At 28.1% G+C, this 16,272-nt stretch overlaps 1 protein-coding gene across 1 annotated transcript in view; it reads right to left on the bottom strand.

The window, feature by feature from the left end:
• Positions 1–344: 344 nt before the first annotated feature.
• The window catches only part of LOC119606439 (probable serine/threonine-protein kinase DDB_G0282963), a gene marked incomplete at its 3' end in the record, with an annotated part of 135,043 nt that continues 119,115 nt past the window's right edge, over positions 345–16,272 (bottom strand). The window contains exon 4 of the mRNA XM_037959953.1: positions 345–422. Within this exon, the coding sequence (XP_037815881.1) occupies positions 345–422 (78 nt within the window). The remainder of the gene's footprint in view (positions 423–16,272) is intronic.

Here is a 16,272-nt window from a genome sequence, read left to right as displayed (position 1 = left end):
GTTCTTCTTCAGTTGAAGTTCTAGTTCTAGTGTAAAGGCAAAGGATAAGCCCATTTAAAAAAGATATTGATAACTTTCAGTTTACAAAATTTATGTTATCGGTTGTTATCGGCATTAAATTCTACTAAAATATTTCTTTTCTTTGTAAAAGAAAAATATTTTTTTTAGCTATTTTAAACATCTAAACAAACGTGCTATTCAACATTCACATAAAAGCCAGTGCAGTTATTCTTATTTTAAATATTCATACTACTCAATAACACTAATAAAATGTAAAACTTAAAATAGCAGAAAATTTAATAGAAAATAATAAGAAAAAATTAAAAAAATCTAAATCCACTTACATTATTTGAGTTTTTAGCAGGATTGCAAACCATTTCCGATTCAAGGCCATCTAAATGGGTAAGACTTTTGGATTTTAACTAGAAAAAGGGGAAAAAGAGGAAAGAGTTTAGTAAAGCAAATTGTGAATAAAAAAATAAAAATTAAATGAAAATTAATTTTATAGAAAGCAAAAAAATAATTAAATAAATGTAAGAGTGGAAAAACAATTACAAAAAATATTTAACTAAAGATTTTTTTCAAAATTAAAAAAAAACAAATAATTATTCATGAAACACAGTCATAGCCATTTGACCATCAGCCAGCCAACTAGCCTGTCTGACATAAACCCACTCAACCCACTGCATTGAAAATCAATAAAACCTTCCAAACAATTGCACTTTTTCATTAAATAACGTTGAAACATTATTAAAAAATGTTAAATGAAAAAAAACAAGAAAGACAAAAAATAAACGCAAAAATTAAAAAAAAAACTACTATAAAAAAAGAAATAGTAAAAGTGAGCGCGACACTGCAGGATATATTTTTATTTATAAACTGAATAAACCCTACTTTAGGTAATGAGTGTTAGCTAACAAGAAAATGTGACAAAAAGAAAATTTTTAAAATTTAAAAACTTTATTCTAATACAATTGTGGAGTATGAGTAATATTTAATTATGAACATCAAGTATACGTCTGGTTGATTTTTTTTTTAATTATTAATTAACACTTTATGTAAATCTTATGCTACATTAGACATTTCTCATCAAATTAATTATCAATTAAATATTTTTCTCCAAAATATTTCAAATGATTTTTTCCATTTAATTACATTCATATCAAAAATGGCTTAACAATACCTCCTGCCCAAGTCGTCTTAACTTGTCATCTAATTGTCTACATTATTTCCATAAAGTCTTCTTTTGATCTACTTTTTGTATCATTATCATGATGATTATCTTCATTATGATGATAAACATGAAAGCGATGACGATGTTGATGCTGATGTTATTATTATTTCTGTTGTTGTTGATGTCCAACAAACATGAGAATATTCCAATAATTGAAATGCAGTTATCTTTTTCTTTATTATTATTGTTGTCGTTGGTGTTTGGTTACAATCCAGGGATGGAAATTAAAATATCGATTTGGTAATAACCTTAAGAAACTAGAACTGAAATAGAACTGAACTAGAACCAAACTAAAACTGAACTAGAACCAAACTAAAACTGAACTAGAACCAAACTAAAACTGAACTAGAGCTGAACTAGAACTGAACTAGAACTGAACTAGAACTGAACTAGAACTGAACTAGAACTGAACTAGAACTGAACTAGAACTGAACTAGAACTGAACTAGAACTGAACTAGAACTGAACTAGAACTGAACTAGAACTGAACTAGAACTGAAGAACTAGAACTGAACTAGAACTGAACTAGAACTGAACTAGAACTGAACTAGAACTGAACTAGAACTGAACTAGAACTGAACTAGAACTGAACTAGAACTGAACTAGAACTGAACTAGAACTGAACTAGAACTGAACTAGAACTGAACTAGAACTGAACTAGAACTGAACTAGAACTGAACTAGAACTGAACTAGAACTGAACTAGAACTGAACTAGAACTGAACTAGAACTGAACTAGTACTGAACTAGAACTGAACTAGAACTGAACTAGAACTGAACTAGAACTGAACTAGAACTGAACTAGAACTGAACTAGAACTGAACTAGAACTGAACTAGAACTGAACTAGAACTGAACTAGAACTGAACTAGAACTGAACTAGAACTGAACTAGAACTGAACTAGAACTGAACTAGAACTGAACTAGAACTGAACTAGAACTGAACTAGAACTGAACTAGAACTGAACTAGAACTGAACTAGAACTGACTAGAACTGAACTAGAACTGAACTAGAACTGAACTAGAACTGAACTAGAACTGAACTAGAACTGAACTAGAACTGAAGTAGACTGAACTAGAACTGAACTAAACTGAACTAGAACTGAACTAGAACTGAACTAGAACTGAACTAGAACTGAACTAGAACTGAACTAGAACTGAACTAGAACTGAACTAGAACTGAACTAGAACTGAACTAGAACTGAACTAGAACTGAACTAGAACTGAACTAGAACTGAACTAGAACTGAACTAGAACTGAACTAGAACTGAACTAGAACTGAACTAGAACTGAACTAGAACTGAACTAGAACTGAACTAGAACTGAACTAGAACTGAACTAGAACTGAACTAGAACTGAACTAGAACTGAACTAGAACTGAACTAGAACTGAACTAGAACTGAACTAGAACTGAACTAGAACTGAACTGAACTAGAACTGAACTGAACTAGAAATGAACTAGAACTGAACTAGAATAGAACTAAAACTTGTTCGGAATTTACCATCCCTGTTTTCAACTTATATTTTCTCCCTCTTGCCCATTTCCTCTTCCTTAAGCTTACTCCTACTATAGGCATGTTCCCCAATGTAAGATTTCTCACCCAAAGTATGAATAAAAAAGGAAAATTTTGTTTATAACTGTCTGCACGAGTATGTCTCGGTGTATATTTATGTACAGTTAAATAAATACAACAACCACAAGCAACTACGCTTGGATGTTTTCCCATAAAGAACGTTAGGGAGAAAGTGGTGGGAGGGAAAAATATTGTGGGTGTAAATGCATGTTGTTGTTACAAAAATATCATTTTCGTTTTTGCTAAGAAAAGAGAAAAATAAAATAAATTTATCAATCTTGTGAACAGCCAGCCAACAAATGTAAATATACACACACATTCATGCACAAATTCAATAAAAAAACAATAACAACTTATGTATGCATGTAAGTAAACGTGTGTAAATGGTTTTGCGTGCATGTATTTGTATTATTTGTAACGGTAAAGAAAAGATTTAAAGGATTTTCTTGATTGTGGTCATATAAACATCTGGAAAATTATACGCAGACACATATACACATAAAAGAAAACTTATGTGGGAAGAGGGAAGGTAGAGGAGTTCTGTTGCCACAAAATCTTTGGTATTCAATTTTGACATATTTTGAATTGCATGCCGTGAAAATAGGTTTTGCATTAAATTTTCAACATGCATGCAAATGTTATGATTTAATTCATGTTTTTGAAAAGAAATTAAAGAATTGAATTAAAAATGAACTAGTAATTAACTAAAAATTAAATAGAAATGAACTAGAACAAACTGTAATTGAACTAGAACTCAACTAGAACTGAACAGAACAAGAAGTGAAATAAAACAGAACTAGAACAGAACTAGAACAGGAAAAGAACAGAACAGAACAGAACTAGAACAGAACTAGAACAGAACTAGAAAAGAACTAGAAAAGAACTAGAAAAGAACTAGAACAGAACTAGAAAAGAACAAGAACAGGACTAGAACAGAACTAGAACAGATCTAGAACAGAACTAGAAAAGAACTAGAAAAGAACTAGAAAAGAACTAGAACAGAACTAGAACAAGAACTAGAACAGAACTAGAACAGAACTAGAACAGAAACTAGAACAGAACTAGAACAGAACTAGAACAGAACTAGAACAGAACTAGAACAGAACTAGAACAGACTAAACAGAACAGAACTAAAACAGAACAGAACTAAAACAGAACAGAACTAAAACAGAACAGAACTAAAACAGAACAGAACTAGAACAGAACTAGAACAGAACTAGAACAGAACTAGAACAGAACTAAAACAGAACTAGAACAGAACTAGAACAGAACTAGAATAGAACTAGAACAGAACTAGAACAGAACTAGAACAGAACTAGAACAGAACTAGAACAGAACTAGAACAGAACTAGAACAGAACTAGTACAGAACTAGAACAGAACTAGAACAGAACTAGAACAGAACTAGAACAGAACTAGAACAGAACTAGAACAGAACTAGAACAGAACTAGAACAGAACTAGAACAGAACTAGAACAGAACTAGAACAGAACTAGAACAGAACTAGAACAGAACTAGAACAGAACTAGAACGAGAACTAGAACAGAACTAGAACTAGAACAGAACTAGAACAGAACTAGAACTAGAACTAGAACAGAACTAGAACAGAACTAGAACTAGACAGAACTAGAACAGAACTAGAACAGAACTAGAACTAGAACTAGAACAGAACTAGAACGTAGAAAGACTAGAACAGAACTAGAACAGAACTAGAACAGAACTAGAACAGATACTAGAACAGAACTAGAACAGAACTAGAACAGACAGACACAGAACAGTAGAACAGAACTAGAACAGAACTAGAACAGAACTAGAACAGAACTAGAACAGAACTAGAACAGAACTAGAACAGAACATAGAACAGAACTAGAACAGAACTAGAACAGAACTAGAACAGAACTAGAACGAACTAGAACAGAACTAGAACAGAACTAGAACAGAACTAGAACAGAACTAGAACAGAACTAGACAGAACTAGAACAGAACTAGAACAGAACTAGAACAGAACTAGAACAGAACTAGAACAGAACTAGAATAACAGAACTAGAACAGAACTAGAACAGAACTAGAACAGACTAGAACAGACTAGAACAGAACTAGAACAGAACTAGAACAGAACTAGAACAGAACTAGAACAGACTAGAACAAACTAGAACAGAACTAGAACAGAACAAAAGAACTAGAACAGAACTAGAACAGAACTAGAACAGAACTAGAACAGAACTAGAACAGAACTAAACAGAACTAGACAGAACTAGAACAGAATTAGAACAGAACTTGAACTGTTCAAAAACTGAACTAGGAATAGAATCTGAATTGTAAAAATAATTTGTTTTTTCAAATATTCCCTGGGTTTCATTGCAAAAATCTAAACCACTGTTAAAATTGCGCTATTTTATGCAAATTCTCGTTATATTAATTCATAAAAAATTGTATTCATGCCATTTAATGGCTCCTTTTTGGCTTAAAACCAAACACGTTTTTAATATTTGTTTGTTGTTTTCTTTTGCTCAGACGGTGTTTGGTCCGTTGTTTTGTGCGTTTGAAGATGTCTTTTAAATATATTTTATGTTTTTGTGTATTTTTTCTGTGATTTACATTTTTATGAGAGTTAAGGGTCATAATAAATGTTGATTTGATAAATTGTTTTCTGGCACGCTTTTTTTCTATTTTATATCGTTGCATTTTTTATGTTTTACAAACGATTTTACGATTTCTTAAAAACGAAAATTCCTTTTTTTTATTGCCTGGAATTATTGTAATTTTGTTAGGAGTTGTTTACTGTTGTTAAAAACATAAAAACTGAGAAGTGCTTAAAAATTAAATTAATATGTTAGGGGCAGAAACAAATAGCAAAAAGATTGATGACAAAATTACAGAAATTAGGTTGTGAGGAGAAAAGAAGACTGAATGCATGACAAGTAAATCAGGAGCAACAGTAAAATGAAGCGAAAAATATATAAAAATTTACTATAACATTGCAACTTTTTGAAAAAAATTTTGTGAAATACTATGAAATCTTCAGTATGTTTATTAAACAATAGTATTCTGTAGTTAAAAATAAAAAAAATAATATATTTTCAAAAAGTAGTATTTCTACTACTATTTTTAAAATGGTTTAAAATCGAACATTTTATTAAATCTTGACGTGTCTGAAGAGAAATAAACCTTTTACCGACGAAAAATTTAAAAAATGTTAAACATTTTGAAAAAAGTAGTAAAAAATCGGCTACTTTTTGAAAAATTTTTTTTACTAATAGTGTTTCCTTGGAATATATTTTATAAACTATAATATTCTGTAGAAAAAAATAAGAAATTAAACATATTTGAAAAAAGTAGTATTTCTACTACTATTTTTAAAATGGTTTAAAATCGAAAATTGTATTAAATTTTCACATATCTAAAGAGCAATAAACCTATTCCCGAGAAAAAAATTTATAAAATTTTAAACATTTTGAAAAACGTAGTAAAAATTCTACTACTTTTTAACAAAATTGTTTTATAAATAGTGTCTACTTGGAATATATTTTATAAACTATGATATTCTGTAGTAAAAAATACAAAATTAAACATTATTTGAAAAAGTAGTATTTCTACTACTAAATTTAAAATGGTTTAAAATCGAAAATTTTATTAAATTTTAACATGTCTAAAGAGAAATAAACCTATTCCCGACAAAAAATTTATAAAATTTTAAACATTTTCAAAAAAAGTAGTAAAAAATCTGCTACTTTTTAAACTTGTTTTACAAATACAGTTTTCTTGAAGTATATTATATAAACAATAATATTCTGTAGTTAAAAATAAGAAATTGAACATATTTGAAAAAGTAGTATTTCTACTACTATTTTTAAAATGCTTTAAAATCGAAAATTTTATTAAATTTTGACATGTCTAAAGAGAAATAAACCTATTCCCGTAAAAAATTAAAATTTTTAACTTTTTGGAAAAGAGTAGTCAAAAATTTACTACTTTTTGACAAGATTTTCTTGAAGTATACTTTAAAACAATAATATTATGTAGTTAAAAATAATAAATTTAATATAATTTTGAAAAAGTAGTATTTCTACTACTATTTTTAAAGTTGTTTAAAATCTTAAAACTTTAAATATTTTTCCTCCCCAAAGAAGAAAAAACAGCTGTTTAACAAAATCATATATATTATCCTACAAATTCAAACCACATTAATAATAACTCACTCCCCATTAACAAATTCATTTCCTGCCAAAATTATATTCTATTGTTAAATTACAAACAATAACAGAAAAATCTTGACAACATAAAAAATTTCCATTAATATTAAGTAAATTTTAAAGATATAAAAGAAATGATATTAACATAAAGACAAACATTTATTTCATATAATTTTTTCAAATGTATTTTAAATAAAAACCTAAATTTAAACATGAAAATGAAATATTAAATGAAAAAAATTTCTTTCTCTCTTTACTTACAAATTATGAACTTGATGATAATGTTGAAAATGATTATCATTATCTAATGTTTTATTTACAAAAGGTTTAACATTGACATTTGTAGAAAATACAAAGACAAAAAACACAAGCAAGGAAGCAGCAGAGATTTGTTTTTGGGGTTGCTGTTAGGGAGAAAGCGACAAGTAAACTGAAATATAACCTTGAACCATAAAAACACACACACACACACAAACATATATTAACACTACAGATAATAATAACAACAAAAATAAACACAGAAAACAAAAAATTATGTACAAAATATAAACAAGCAAACATTCCCTTCAATGTTTTGCTAAATAATGAGAACGCCTAAACTCTCATTATACTTACTGTACAATAATAGAACATTTTTTACTACTTTCTGCAAAAAGTAGTATATTTTTAAAAATTTTATTTGGAATAGGTTTGTTACTTTTAAGACATGATAAGTTTTAATAAATTTTTTGATTTTAAACAACTTAAAAAATAGTAGTAGAAATACTACTTTTTCTAAATTCTCAAAATTTGTTATTTTTAACTACAAAATATCATAGTTTATAAAATATGCTTCAAAAAAACACTATAAAAACAAATTTAAAAAAGTAGTAAATTTTTTACTACTTTTTTGCAAAAAGTAAAAAATTTTATTAATTTCTTGTCGGTAATAGATTTATTTCTCTTTAGACATGTTAAAATTTAATAAAATTTTCCATTTTAAACAATTTTAAAAATAGTAGTAGAAATACTACTTTTACAAAAAATTTTAAATTTGTTATTTTTAACTACAGGATATTATTGTTTATAAAGTATACTTTAAGAAAGCACTATTTTTAAAACATTTTTTTTTTCAAAAAGTAGTAAATTTTTTACTACTTTTTTACAAAATGTTAAAAATTTTATAAATTTTTTGTTGGAAATAAGATTTATTTCTCTTTAGAAATGTCAAAATTTAATAAAATTTTCGATTTTAAACAACTTTAAAAATAGTAGTAGAAATACTACTTTTTCCAAAAATTTTAAATTTGTTATTTTAACTTTAGAATATTATTGTTTATAAAGTATAACTTAAGGAAACACAATTTTTAAAACAAATTTTTCAAAAAGTAGTAAATTTTTTACTACTTTTTTACAAAATGTAAAAAATTTTATAAATTTTTCGTCAGAAATTGGTTTATTTTTCTTTAGACATGTCGAAATTGAAGAAATTTTTGAATTTTGATCAACTTTAAAAATAGTAGTAGAAATACTACTTTTAAAAAAAAAAAAATTGATTTTGTTATTTTTAACTACAAAATATCATAGTTTATAAAACACTATTCGTAAAACAAATTTTTAAAAAGTAGTAAATTTTGTACTACTTTTTAGCAAAATATTATTACAACAAGCCCTGAGTTTGAGTCTAACTGTCTATATTATATTACGTCTGAAAGCGCGTGTGTTAATATGTATGTGTAAATGCTTTTGATTACAATGACAATTTTGGTTTTTCTTTTTGTTTGTTTATATATGTAAATAATTATTATAATCATCATCATCATTATTATCATAATAGTTATATGTTCATGATGTTTTTGGTTGATTATGGCAAGGATAAATGTTATTCTCCTTTTTGTTGTTATTTCTGTTTAGTAAAACTTCTCTAGGAAAGTTTTCATATTAATATGAGAATCATTGTGTGAATATTTGTGGTTGTTGTAAATGTTTTAACTGTATATAAGAGTTTGAGTATGTAAATGACATTTCTTATTTTAATAATATGAGAAATTAAACAGTATGAGTAGCTTGTTGGTATTTCATACAATTTGTTTAAACATTAAGAATGTACATTTTGGGTTATACGAACACTTGAAGAAATTTTCGAAAGAAAATTAAAAATTGTTAAAAAAAAAACAACTAGAACATAATTAGGAACAGAACTGTAACAGAACTAGAACAGAACTAGAACAGAAGTAGAACAGAACCAGAACAGAACTAGAACAGAACTAGAACAGAACTAGAACAGAACTAGAACAGAACTAGAACAGAACTAGAACAGAACTAGAACAGAACTAGACAGAACAGAACAGAACTAGAACAGAACTAGAACAGAACTAGAACAGAACTAGAACAGAACTAGAACAGAACTAGAACAGAACTAGAACAGAACTAGAACAGAACTAGAACAGAACTAGAACAGAACTAGAACAGAACTAGAACAGAACTAGAACAGAACTAGAACAAACTAGAACAGAACTAGAACAGAACTAGAACAGAACTAGAACTGAACTAGGACTGAACTAGACTGAACTAGAACTGAACTAGAACTGAACTAAACTGAACTAGAACTGAACTAGAACTGAACTAGAACTGAACTAGAACTGACTAGAACTGAACTAGAACTGAACTAGAACTGAACTAGAACTGAACTAGAACTGAACTAGAACTGAACTAGAACTGAACTAGAACTGAACTAGAACTGAACTAGAACTGAACTAGAACTGAACTAGAACTGAACTAGAACTGAACTAGAACTGAACTAGAACTGAACTAGAACTGAACTAGAACTGAACTAGAACTGAACTAGAACTGAACTAGAACTGAACTAGAACTGAACTAGAACTGAACTAGAACTGAACTAGAACTGAACTAGAACTGAACTAGAACTGAACTAGAACTGAACTAGAACTGAACTAGAACTGAACTAGAACTGAACTAGAACTGAACTAGAACTGAACTAAACAGAACTAGAACAGAACTAGAACAGAACTAGAACAGAACTAGAACAGAACTAGAACTAAACTAGAACTAAACTAAAACTGAACTAGAACTGAGCTAGAACTGAACTAGATCTGAACTAGAACAGAAAACAGAACAGAACAGAACGAACAGACTAAACTAGAACAGAACTAGAACAGAACAGAACTAGAACAGAACTAGAACAGAACTAGAACAGAACTAGAACAGAATTAGAACAGAACTAGAACTAGAACAGAACGAACAGAACTAGAACAGAACTAGAACAGAACTAGAACAGAACTAGAACAGAACTAGAACAGAACTAGAACAGAACTAGAACAGAACTAGAACAGAACTAGAACAGAACTAGAACAGAACTAGAACAGAACTAGAACAGAACTAGAACAGAACTAGAACAGAACTAGAACAGAACTAGAACAGAACTAGAACAGAACTAGAACAGAACTAGAAACAGAACTAGAACAGAACTAGAACAGAACTAGAACAGAACTAGAACAGAACTAGAACAGAACTAGAACAGAACTAGAACAGAACTAGAACAGAACTAGAACAGAACTAGAACAGAACTAGAACAGAACTAGAACAGAACTAGAACAGAACTAGAACAGAACTAGAACAGAATTAGAACAGAACTAGAACAGAACTAGAACAGAAATAGAACAGAACTAGAACAGAAATAGAACAGAACTGAACTAGAACAGAACTAAAACTGAAAAAATAAACTTTCATATAGAAAAATTTAAAAAAATTTAAATTTATTAAACTGTTTACATGTGTAAAGTTGTATGTGAATTTTTGTTGAATAAAGAATTAAAAATACATTTTCTATAATTGTGTTAGGCCATACAATATGATAAATTATTTTAAGGCAATTTTTGGTCATTATAGAATTTACAATTTATTTAAATAAAAGCTGACATAAATTGAAATTAGAGTAAAGAAAAAAAAACCAAAGTATTAGGTAACCTAAAAAATTCTCTGAGTCTTAAGCCAAATTGACTTTTGAATATCGCTTTGTACAAGTTCTAAGCTTCGTAGCTTAGATTGAGTTTTAACAGGATATATACGAAGTTGGTACTTATTCTGAAAGTTAGTGGTTTTTGCTAATTTTGCTTTGTAAGGATTTGCTGTAAATCTTATAATTTAAAAGTTATTACTTTCTGAATAACAGGGCGTATGATTGATATTTTTAAACAATTTTGTTTTCTTATGTCAAAAGCTTTTTGGTCTACCTAATATGTATTTTAAATTTTCTATTTTTAACTAATTCATGTTTGGATTGTGGTCAGCCACTACTACATATCTATGCTGCCAGATATAAAACCACTTACAATTTAATTGCATAAATCAATTGAAAATTCTGTAGGTTTTTTGTAATAAATAATAAAAATAACAAAAATTACAAATGACAAATAATTATACTTCAAATAATACAACAAATGGTGGTAAATATTTGGTTTAAACTTCACAATCAGGCGTGAAATAATTAGAAATTTCTGGCAAAGGAAGAGGAAATGAAATTAAATTTTAAGGCAAAATTATTAAACAGAGCTAATATAATGAAGTAATTCAATAAATATTTTCTTAATTTGTTAATTATAATATTCTCAAGAAAAAGTGGTCTGAGTTAAAACTTCCTCAGACAAACATGTTAACAAAGTTTGCTCTAATTTTCTAAAAACTTACATTTTAGTTACTTTTTGCTATAATTATAACAAAATTTCTCTTAAGTATTTTTATTTGGCCAAAAAATATCACGTAACTTCTACCACAATTATAACTTTTTTCCTCGCCTCACTTGTTTATCCAAAAAATACTGACAAGTTGCTTTTAAAACGTACTCAACAATTTCCATCAAAAACTAATTTCCTTAATTTGCAACGTTAAGACAAAATTGTGTTTATTTTCTATTTAACACACAGAAAAGTTCACAACTTCTGCAACCCTCAACGCTTAAAACTTTTATACTGTAAGAAAGCAAATCAGAACAAAAAATCGCTAACAAATCAAAACTACAACATACATTACATTATTTGTTCTCAAATATACGCCAAACTTTTATTTTTACTTGACAAACATCTACTCAACAAAACAAAAAACAAAAAAAAAACTTTTTGTTAATTTTTAATTGAATAGAATTACAAATGTCATGTTAATCTAACAAATCAAATTAATAAAACAATAAAAATTTACTCATATGTACACACATAGTTCACAGAATAAAAAACAATGAGGGGAAAGATTGCGCTAAATCTATAGGCAGCATACATACATATGTATGTGTTAATAAATTCGTCAAGAATATTTGCTATTTAAGCATATTTGTTTAAGACAAATTTTGCATTAACAATTTATTAATCAAATAGAACAAATAAAACTGAAAAAGATTTTAAACTTTATATAAAATACATATTTCACAAAAGGCTTAAAATATTCGATAACTTAATTAAATAAAGACGAGGCGTATGATTAATACTGCTGCCGAGTTAAAAAAATAATATCAATCATAACGACATGTGATAAAGTTTGAAAACACTTTAATTAATTTAAAACTGAACTAAAACTAGAACTGAACTAGAAATGAACTAGAACAGAAGTAGAACGATACTAGAACTGAACTAGATCTGAACTAGAACAAAACTAGAACTGAACTAGAACTGAACTAGAACTGAACTAGAACTGAACTAGAACTGAACTAGAACTGAACTAGAACTGAACTAGAACTGAACTAGAACTGAACTAAAACTGAACTAAAACTGAACTAGAACTGAACTAGAACTGAACTAGAACTGAACTAGAACTGAACTAGAACTGAACTAGAACTGAACTAGAACTGAACTAGAACTGAACTAGAACTGAACTAGAACTGAACTAGAACTGAACTAGAACTGAACTAGAACTGAACTAGAACTGAACTAGAACTGAACTAGAACTGAACTAGAACAGAACTAGAACAGAACTAGAACAGAACTAGAACAGAACTAGAACAGAACTAGAACAGAACTAGAACAGAACAGAACTAGAACAGAACTGAACAGAACTAGAACTGAACTGGAACTGATTAGAACTGAACTAGAACTGAACTAGAACTGAATTGGAACTGAACTAGAACTGAAGTAGAACTGAACTAGAACTGAACTAAACTGAACTAGAACTGAACTAGAACTGAACTAGAACTGAACTAGAACTGACTAGAACTGAACTAGAACTGAACTAGAACTGAACTAGAACTGAACTAGAACTGAACTAGAACTGAACTAGAACTAGAACTGAACTAGAACTGAACTAGAACTGAACTAGAACTGAACTAGAACTGAACTAGAACTGAACTAGAACTGAACTAGAACTGAACTAGAACTGAACTAGAACTGAACTAGAACTGAACTAGAACTGAACTAGAACTGAACTAGAACTGAACTAGAACTGAACTAGAACTGAACTAGAACTGAACTAGAACTGAACTAGAACTGAACTAGAACTGAACTAGAACTGAACTAGAACTGAACTAGAACTGAACTAGAACTGAACTAGAACTGAACTAGAACTGAACTAGAACTGAACTAGAACTGAACTAGAACTGAACTAGAACTGAACTAGAACTGAACTAGAACTGAACTAGAACTGAACTAGAACTGAACTAGAACTGAACTAGAACTGAACTAGAACTGAACTAGAACTGAACTAGAACTGAACTAGAACTGAACTAGAACTGAACTAGAACTGAACTAGAACTGAACTAGAACTGAACTAGAACTGAACTAACTGACTAGAACTGAACTAGAACTGAACTAGAACTGAACTAGAACTGAACTAGAACTGATCTAGAATTGAACTAAAACTGGAAGTAAGACAATTTTGCATACAAAATTTTTTATAAATAAGGTGATTAATATTTAACTAATTTGTTAGTGGTGGCGTATGATTGATATTAATTATGTAGTAATTTAGAGAATAAATAAATTTTGGTGGAATGTAAGAATAATATTAGAACCAGTTTGAAATCTAATTAATAAATGAAATTAAGTTAGTATTAGTTTAGTTTCTGTTTTTTTTTTGTTAATTTTTTTAAGCGAAAATATATCAACCATATTTGGATATTTTTGATTAAGTGTGAATGATGACATTGTTTTTTTTTTTTTTTTTTTTTTTTTTTTTGTATTTTTATTGCCTTGTCAAATTGTATTTCTTCTTTAAATATAAAAATGCATTTGTATATTGTGCTCATATTTATTCACGTTTATGAGTCAATACAAAATTTTAACTGAAAAAATATGGAAGTAAAAGTATAAAAAACGCAAAATAAATGAAAATGTTCACGTTCGTTTATACAATGAAAATAGCAGAATTTTTATAAAATGTTCGAAAAAAAATGAAAACCCATATAAACACATAAATTTTAAAGGATTTTTTCAAACTGAATATTTAAATGGTAAAAAAAAAACTATAAAAAAGTAAATATACATATAAACAAATATTCATAGAAAAAATACATAAACTGATAGTGAAAAGAAACAAGGAAATATTTTTTTGTTGATTTATTTGGGGAAATAAAAGTTTAAAATTGAAGAATCAATTTATAAACACAAAAGTTCAAAGGAGTTAAATGTTTTTTTTTAAGGAGTTTAAAAAGGGAAAATAAAAAATATTCCCAAATTTTTTTAAAAATTTCCAAAATATTTGTACATTTTAAATTAATTTTATTTTATTACCTTATTCTATTAAAATAGTATTTCATAAATTAATATTTCCTCCTGAATGCTTGTTTAATTTATTTAAAACTAAAATCTGTTTTTTTCACACATAGTTTATACGCCAAAAAATTAAATAAAAAAAAATCAGGTGACTAAATAACTAGATAAAAATCAATTTAATCGGATTAAAAAAACACAAGTAATAAATTTTATTGCATTTTTACATTTTATTCCCTCGTAAATCCCCCCCCCAGAGAAAATATTTGGCAAATATGTGTAAATGAATTTTTATACAAATCAATTTTTATAGCGAACAAATGAAGCGTATTATTGAAAATACCATAAAGAAATATGTGTTATTTTTATAATCTAAATGAAATAAATAAAAATAATTCTTTTATAAACATACCTACAATATGCATTTAAATTCATGCTTGAATAAAGTTTATTAAGCATTTAAAAAATCAAAGAAAATATTTTTAAATATTTATAAAATAGATTTAAATTTTAAAATCCTTTTACATTGAACATAATACGAAAGGACGCTATTTCCTTCTTCAAAAATGGTCAAATTAGGACATTCTTAGATTTGTCTTCCTACATTCAAACCCGATTTCTTTTTAATCCCTTAATATTTACTAAACATGAAACCCAATTTTCCATATACCAAAGACTAAATATTAATCATACGCCACCACTAAGTTAATAAAAAAGAAATAAGAAAAGTACATTAACGATATAAAAATTATTTGTTTACTAGTTCAATTCTAGTTCTGTTCTAATTCTGTTCTAATTCTGTTCTAGTTCCGTTCTAGTTCTGTCTAGTTCTGTTCTAGTTCTGTTCTAGTTCTGTTCTAGTTCTGTTCTAGTTCTGTTCTAGTTCTGTTCTAGTTCTGTTCTAGTTCTGTTCTAGTTCTGTTCTAAGTTCTGTTCTAGTTCTGTTCTAGTTCTGTTCTTAGTTCTGTTTCTAGTTCTGTTCTAGTTCTGTTCTAGTTCTGTTCTAGTTCTGTTCTAGTTCTGTTCTAGTTCTGTTCTAGTTCTGTTCTAGTTCTGTTCTAGTTCTGTTCTAGTTCTGTTCTAGTTCTGTTCTAGTTCTGTTCTAGTTCTGTTCTAGTTCTGTTCTAGTTCTGTTCTAGTTCTGTTCTAGTTCTGTTGTAGTTCTAGTTCTGTTCTAGTTCTGTTCTAGTTCTGTTCTAGTTCTGTTCTAGTTCTGTTCTAGTTCTGTTCTAGTTCTGTTCTAGTTCTGTTCTAGTTCTGTTCTAGTTGTGTTCTAGTGTTCTAGTTGTTCTAGTTCTGTTCTAGTTTGTTTGTGTTCTAGTTGTTCTAGTTTGTTCTAGTTCTGTTCTAGTTCTGTTCTAGTTCTGTTCTAGTTGTTCTAGTTCTGTTCTAGTTCTGTTCTAGTTCTGTTCTAGTTCTGTTCTAGTTCTGTTCTAGTTCTGTTCTAGTTCTGTTCTAGTTCTGTTCTAGTTCTGTTCTAGTTCTGTTCTAGTTCTGTTCTAGTTCTGTTCTAGTTGTTCTAGTTCTGTTCTAGTTCTGTTCTAGTTCTGTTCTAGTTCTGTTCTAGTTCTGTTCTAGTTCTGTTCT

Source organism: Lucilia sericata, unplaced genomic scaffold, assembly GCF_015586225.1.
Source record: "Lucilia sericata isolate MDLA Ls3-8-SP2 unplaced genomic scaffold, ASM1558622v1 Contig000585F_arrow, whole genome shotgun sequence".
Classification (NCBI taxonomy): Eukaryota; Metazoa; Arthropoda; class Insecta; order Diptera; family Calliphoridae; genus Lucilia; species Lucilia sericata.
The sequence above is the reverse complement of the archived record's forward strand: the minus strand, read 5'-3'. Positions and strand labels throughout refer to the sequence as shown.